A 7,500-nucleotide genomic window follows, 5' to 3' on the forward strand; every position below is an offset into this window, starting at 1 on the left:
AGTATCTGCAAATGGCTTTGATTTTTCAATGGCTACACCTTTGTTTTAACGATTGATTTTCTCGTTATATTTTACTCTTTTTAGTAGTGTTTCTTAATCATAATAAGATACTGGCATGGTTTTCGCATCAAATATTTTTAGTAGTGTTTCTTAATCTTAATAAGATACTGGCATGGTTTTCTTATTACATATTTTTAGTAGTGTTTCTTAATCTTAATAAGATATTTTCATGGTTTTCTCATTATATATTTTTAGTAGTGGTTCTTAATCTTGATAAATACTGGCATAACTACTTTCTAGTTAGAATGGTAAGACTTAGCGTACTGGTAGAGTTTTCTTGCTTGAGGGTACACTCGGGCACACTATTCTATCTTATTTCTCTTCCTCTTGTTTTGTTAAATTTTTTATAGTTTATATATGAAATATCTATTTTAATTTTGTTACTGTTCTTGAAATTTTTTTATTTTAGTTGTTAATTACTTCTCTTATTCCCTTGTTTCCTTTTCTCACTGGGCTATTTTCCCTGTTGGAGCCTCTGGGTTTATAGCATCCTGCTTTTCCAAATAGGGTTGTAGCTTAGCAAATAATAATAATAATAATAATAATAATATTATTATTATTATTATTATTATTATTATTATTATTATTATTATTATTATTATTATTATTATTATTATTATTATTAGCTAATCTACAACCCTAGTTGAAAAAGCACGATGCTAAATGCCCAAGGGCTCCAACAGTGAAAAATAACCCAGCGAGGAAAGGAAATAAGTAAAGGATATAAGAAGTAATGAACATTTAAAATAAAATATTTTAAAAGACACTAAAACAATAAAACATATTTTGTATGTAAACTATAAAAAGACTTATTTTAGCCTATTATCATTATCATTGAAGTAGTAGGGAGTTTCTAAGACGTAGGCCTATAATCAATTTTTTTTAATGAGACGCATTTGCACTGACTCGCAGCGGTGCCCTTTTAGCTCTGAAAGTTTCCTGATCGCTGATTGGTTAGAATGATCTTGTCCAACCAATCAGCGATCAGGACACTTTTCCGAGCTAAAAGGGCACCCCTGGGAGTCCGTGCAAATCTGCCTCACTAAAAAGAATTGATTATAGGGTGAATAATTAATCGTGAGCCTATCCGTAATACTCACAAAGTCATAGGAACCAGGATGAAGAGAGGAGACGTGCACACGAGGAGCAGCTTCCTCCAGTGAGGTATAAGGAAAGCTATGCCTCCTACGAGGCTCAGGGAGATGAAGTAAAGGATTCCTGGGACCATGGTGATTACAGTGCGCCGACGGGAGGGGCAGATTTCAGACACTGGAAAGGCAGAAGAGGAAATTTATTGAACATTTTGTTTTTATGATATAATCTATAATCTATTGGGGAGGGAGGACCATATTATTATTATTATTATTATTATTATTATTATTATTATCTAAAGGTTTAAAGGTCGCTCATGAATGACAGAGACAAGGGACAGTGACATTGCCATATCAAGCAGGACAATGCCCTGGAGACTGACCATATTACGTATGATCAGCGCCCTAGCCCCCTCTCCATCCAAGTTAGGACCAAGGAGGGCCAGGCATTGGCTGCTGATGACTCAACAGATAGACCTATATGGTCCCCCAAACCCCCCATCCTTAGCTCACAAGGATGGTGAAGTTGCAGCGACCTAAGAAACTAACGAGTTTGAGCGGGACTCGAACACTAGTCTGGCGATTACCAGTCAGGGATGTTATTATTATTACTTGCTAAGCTACAACCCTAGTTGGAAAAGCAGAATGGTATAAGCCCGAGGGCTCCAACAGGGAAAAGAGCCCAGTGAGGAAAGGAAAGAAAGAAATAAGAGAGGCAATTAACAATTAGAATAAAATATTTTAAGAACGATAACAACATTAAAATAATTATTTCATATATAAACTATAGAAACTTTAAAAAAACAAGAGGAAGAGAAATAAGATAGAATACTGTGCCCGAGTGTACCCTCAAGCAAGAGAACTCTACCCCCAAGACAGGTAAAGACCATGGTAGAGATGTTTAACTATAGTCAATTCTTTTTAGTGAGGCAGATTTACACCGACTAGCAGGGGTGCCCTTTTAGCTCGGAAAAGTTTCCTGATCGCTGATTGGTTGGACAAGATAATTCTAACCAATCAGATAGTAGGAAACTTTTCCGAGCTAAAAGGGCGCCGCTGCGAGTCAGTGCAAATGCGCCTCATTAAAAAAAATGAGTATAGTGATAAAAAGATTTTAAAGAACATAATCTTTAGGAAAAGTAAAATTAAAGATTTTATTATATACAAACGAGGTTTCCTGAAGTTTCTTTGGCATAGAATCAATTATATGAAAGGAATTTAAAAGTTTTAAACGTCTGAAAGTAGATATTTATTAATAAAAAAAAAAAAAGAAAAAAAAATTGGGAAGGAACTGTATCTATATCTAGATTAGGATTTGAAACCTGAAGTTGAATGCAGAGACAATTATTTGTATATTTTTAGATCATTTGCTTTTTTTCAATTTTTTTTCAAATAATTTTGAGTTAGTCTGGTTAAAAAGAGCAATTTTTCTAAACAGAGTACCTAAGATCCATGATTCATTTTAACATTACTTTCCAGGAAACAAAACAAAACTGATAAAGAAGAACCAAAAAATAAAATAAAAAAACATTAAAAACTAGTACAGGCACTCGGTAGAGCGCATACCTTTGCAAATACCCCATGACAAGATAGGCAACTGAATTATGCCCATTTTGGCAGTAGCTTCATGCAAATCGGATAAAAATTGACCAAATTATAGCAAAAAGTATTTTTTTACCTTTCCGTGACCCTTGACCTTTAACCCAACCACTAGCTAAATCTAATCAAATTGTCACTGGATCATGGTCAATCATCCCACCAAATATAGCAGAAAGATGTTTTTGACCTTTTTGTGACCTTAACCTTGATTTTGTTATATATCACAAGATAGTCAATTGAATTATCCCCATTTTGACACTTTTTATGCAAAACGGATAAAAATTGACCATGATATAGCAAAAAGATATTTTTGACCTTTACGTTACCTTGACCTTTGACCCAATCACTCCCAAAATCTAATCAAAATTGTCCTTGGATCATGGCCAATCATCCCACCAAATTTCATGAGATCGGTCAAATAGTTTTTGAGTTATGCGAATCACAAACAAACATACAAACATAAATACACGCTTCAGACAGCTTACTAAAATATACTTATCTTTAGCATGGAATAACAATAGAGTAACGAATTCATAACTTGGACATAACGTAACACGAGTTTCCTTACGTAGAGTAAATATTGGAAAATAGAGCACGAAGGCTCCCATGCCGCAGAGGACCCGCGCACCAATCACGACGCCGTACCAAGGTGACAAAGCAGTTGCCAGCGACCCTATTATGGATATTAGTCCTCCAACCTGAATTGCTTTCTTGCGACCTAACCTGTGGAGTAAACAATATTATTATTATTATTATTATTATTATTATTATTATAATTAATACTTGCTAAGCTAAAATACCGTTCAGCCGGGCTCCACAAGGCACTAGAAGAGTTGGAAGACCCAGGCCTACATGGATGAGGACTATGAAGCGCGAGATAGATGATGAAAGGAGAAGTACTGGATGAAAAACTCAAGATAGACACGACTGGCAAAATCTAACCGAGGCCCTTTGCGTCAGTAGGCGTAGGAGGAGATGATGATGAAGCTAAAACCCTAGTTGGAAAAGCAGGATGCTCTAAACCCAGGGGCTCCCACAGGGAAATTATCCCAGTGAGGAAAGGAAACAAGGAATAATCAAATATTTCTAGAACAGTAACAATATTAATATAGACATTTCCTATATAAACTATGAAAAACTTTACCAAAACAAGAGGAAGAGAAATAAGATAGAATAGTGTGCCCGGGTGTACCCTTAAGCAAGAGAAATCTAACCCAAGACGGTGGAAGAAAATGGTACAGAGGCAATGACACTACCCAAGACTAGAAAACAATGGTTTGATTTTGGAGTGTCCTTCTCCTAGAAGAGCTGCATACCATAGCTCAAGAGTCTCTTCTACCCTTACCAAGAGGAAAGTGGCCACTGAACAATTACAATGCAGTATTTAACCCCTTGGGTGAAGGAAAATTGTTTGATGAGAAAGTGTATTAGTCACTAAACAAAAATGGAATATGGAAAAATGGAAGATGGAATTGATTATATTGAGTGAGGTGGAGGGAGGGTGTGAGGCTGAAGCTGAGAATAGGATAAAAGCAGATTGGAGAACTGGTGGGAGGTAGCAGGAGTGGTATGTGATAAGAAAATGCCAATCTAGCTAAAGCCAAGATATATAGCACAGTAATTAGACAGCTGTATGGATTGAAAACGTGTGCTTTAAGACGAAAAGAGGAAGCAACGATTTAGAGAGCCGAGATGAGAATACCAATGTGGATTATGGGAATATCACTGCTTGAAAGATTAGAAAACGATGAAATAAGAAGAATATTGGCTCAGTAAAGATTACAGAGGTGATAAGAGTGTCACGACTGAGATGGTGTGGACATGCGTTGAGGATGGGTGAGGGAGAGAAAGTGAGGGTTTGGGAGGAACATATTAGGGTGAAGAAATCGAAAGGGAGACAGATAATTAGATTGCGCGATAAGATGAAGGATGATATGGAAGGAAGATGTTTGATGGGAGAGGCTGCCTTTGATAGAAGGCGTTGGAGAGGAAGCATCAGACAACTGACCCCTTACTGTAGGGATTGAAGGTATTGGAGAGTTTGCATCAGGCAACCGACCCCTTAATGTAGGGATAATGATGGGAAAGAAGTGAAGTGGTAAGAACAACTGGCTAGATTAAGAAGTGGCAACTACTGGATGGATTGATTATGTAAATCTTATCGTAATATCTAATGATTAAATTTTATCATAATATCAAAATAATTTTTCCATTTGATTGTATAACATAATCATAATTTAATGGACAATTTTTTCAATTGAGAACCATTTAAAGATAATTAAGGGATTATTTATTATAAAAATATAGTAAATACTCTATTATATTCAGTGCTATTAAATACAGTTTCTTATATAAATTTCTAGTCTTTCATATTATCAGGGCAATTAATGAATTAACAAAACATGTACATTCTCTCTCTCTCTCTCTCTCTCTCTCTCTCTCTCTCTCTCTCTCTCTCTCTCTCTCTCTCTCTCTCTGACACCTTTTAGAACTTCCTACGAAAAATAGAAATATATACAACATAAAAAAGTATTGCTTATTCAAGCTAGATAGCCTTATCAAGCAAGAACCTGTGCTAGATAAAACACAGCTGCTCTCTCTCTCTCTCTCTCTCTCTCTCTCTCTCTCTCTCTCTCTCTCTCTCTCTCTCTCTCTCTCTCTCCCTTTTAAACTTCCTACGAAAAATGTAAATATATAGAACATAAAAAGTATTGCTTATTCAAGCTAGATTGCCTTATCAAGCAAGAGCCTGTGCTAGGTAAAATACAACTGTTTTTTTTCGGAGGGGGATCTTACCAATCACTAAGATGACCACAATAGAGGCTTCCAGAAATTCCACCCACTGAGAACATAATTTGGTACAGGGGGCGAAGCGCAGACCTTTCGCATACCAAATCCCACTGAGGAAAAATATAATACTTGAGTAAATCCTTGAAGGAAGATCAAATTGAACAAAATCAATGTCAACAGTCAATGGCATATATAGGGCAGTTTCTGATACAAATGTAATCTCATTTTTCAGCTATAATGAAACTCCTATGCATAGATATCTTCTACTAGTATACTACTATTAAGTTATCACTAGAAAATTGCTAGTCATTTAGAATTTCAACTACAATCACTGCAGAGATTCCAGGCAAAATAAGCCCCACCCTCTGATGACGTCATAGCCAACACATCCCCTAAACGGCATTATAAGTTAGTATGGTTGAAATTTGTAAGGGGATGTATTGTGATAACATGATTGGCTATGACGTCATCAAAGGGGAGGGGTTTATTTCACCAGGAATCTTTGCTACGACAATAGACTTGGATGATGCTATGTTATTGTTTACATTTTGACGTTTCAGTATTATTATTATTATTATTATCATTATTATTATTATTATTATTATTATTATTATTATTATTGCTTGGTAAGCTACAACCCTAGTTGGAAAAGCAGGATGCTATAAGCTCAGGGGCACAGTGAGGAAAGGAAACAAGGAAAAATAAGATATCTTAAGAACAGTAACAACATTAAAATAAACATTTCTTAAATAAACTATAAAAACTGTGACTTTTTTGTTCCACCATGGAGGCTAAGTTCTCGACCAAATTCGTTTGTCTGTTAGATAGATTATGCAATATTTTGTTTAAATCTTTATCAAAGGTTCATGACAAGCTATTATATTTTGAGATATATAAGGAACCTTTTTGTATAGGGTGGATTGTTTTGCTTCTTACCTCTGTTATCACCGTTGACTGGAAGAGGGAACCGTCATATTCCACCTCTGGGCATGAGGGAACTCCAGTGGCATGCTTCCTGAGGCTGTTCTTGTAAACCCCAGCGCTTGATTTAGTATAGTTTCCGATTGATGGGACGTTTTCTAAACACAGGCTGGGATACTCTGTCACCTCACCCGCTTCGGCTGACAAGGTGTTGTTTTCATCAACGCTGAGGGTACATAAAAGGATTATAATATTATATATGGGTAAAGGACTTCCTACGATAAATCTTTGCTTACCTCTCAAAATATTTGGCCAAAGTGACCTCATAACTTCTATATGTACTTAAACATTTGGATCTAGTTTCATCTGATTGCCTTGAAATAAAAACAAGCAAAGAGAAGGCAAAATCTTATAGAAAAGTAACAGCAGGCACCACATTATTATTATTATTATTATTATTATTATTATTATTATTAGCTAAGCTACTACCCTGGTTGGAAAAGTAGGATGCCAGACGCCTTAGGGCTCCAATAAGGAAAATAGCCCAGCGAGGAAAGAAAATAAGGAAACAAATACAATAGTGTGCCTGATTGTACCCTCAAGCAAGAGAATTCTAACTCAAGACAATGAAAGACTAAGGTATAGAGGCTATGGCACTACCCAAGACTAGAGAACAATGGTTTGATTTTGGAGTGTCCTTATCCTATAAAGAGCTGCGTACCATAGCTAAAGAGTCTCTTCTTCCTTTACCAAGAGAAGCCACTGAACTATTACAGTGCAGTAGTTAACCCCTTGAGCGAAGATAGATAAGTTTTTTACACTATTATACAAAAATCCCGAAAAATCCTTCTATATCTTACCTAAAGATCTGGTACATCAGATCGTTGACGTCACTGGAAGAGGAACAGCGGAATGGAACAGGGGCGCTGAGAACGGTCGAGCCTAGTTGCTGGATAGGACAGACGAGTTGACCTGAGTGTAGAAAAATAAATTATTCAGGGGTTTATGGGAAAAATAGTTTCTCTGTTTTAGGGAAATT

The 7,500-nt window shown here is 36.1% G+C and overlaps 1 protein-coding gene across 2 annotated transcripts in view; it reads right to left on the minus strand.

The window, feature by feature from the left end:
* The window catches only part of LOC137642269 (organic cation transporter protein-like), a 21,433-nt gene that overhangs the window by 6,972 nt on the left and 6,961 nt on the right, over window positions 1–7,500 (minus strand). For both annotated transcript variants that reach the window (XM_068374797.1, XM_068374796.1), the window contains exons 3-7: window positions 7,322–7,433; window positions 6,477–6,687; window positions 5,547–5,650; window positions 3,319–3,473; window positions 1,161–1,329 (exon numbers count right to left, since the gene is read on the minus strand). In XM_068374797.1, coding sequence (XP_068230898.1) covers window positions 1,161–1,329; window positions 3,319–3,473; window positions 5,547–5,650; window positions 6,477–6,687; window positions 7,322–7,433 — 751 coding nt within the window. The remainder of the gene's footprint in view (window positions 1–1,160; window positions 1,330–3,318; window positions 3,474–5,546; window positions 5,651–6,476; window positions 6,688–7,321; window positions 7,434–7,500) is intronic.

Source organism: Palaemon carinicauda, chromosome 6 (genome assembly GCF_036898095.1).
Source record: "Palaemon carinicauda isolate YSFRI2023 chromosome 6, ASM3689809v2, whole genome shotgun sequence".
Classification (NCBI taxonomy): Eukaryota; Metazoa; Arthropoda; class Malacostraca; order Decapoda; family Palaemonidae; genus Palaemon; species Palaemon carinicauda.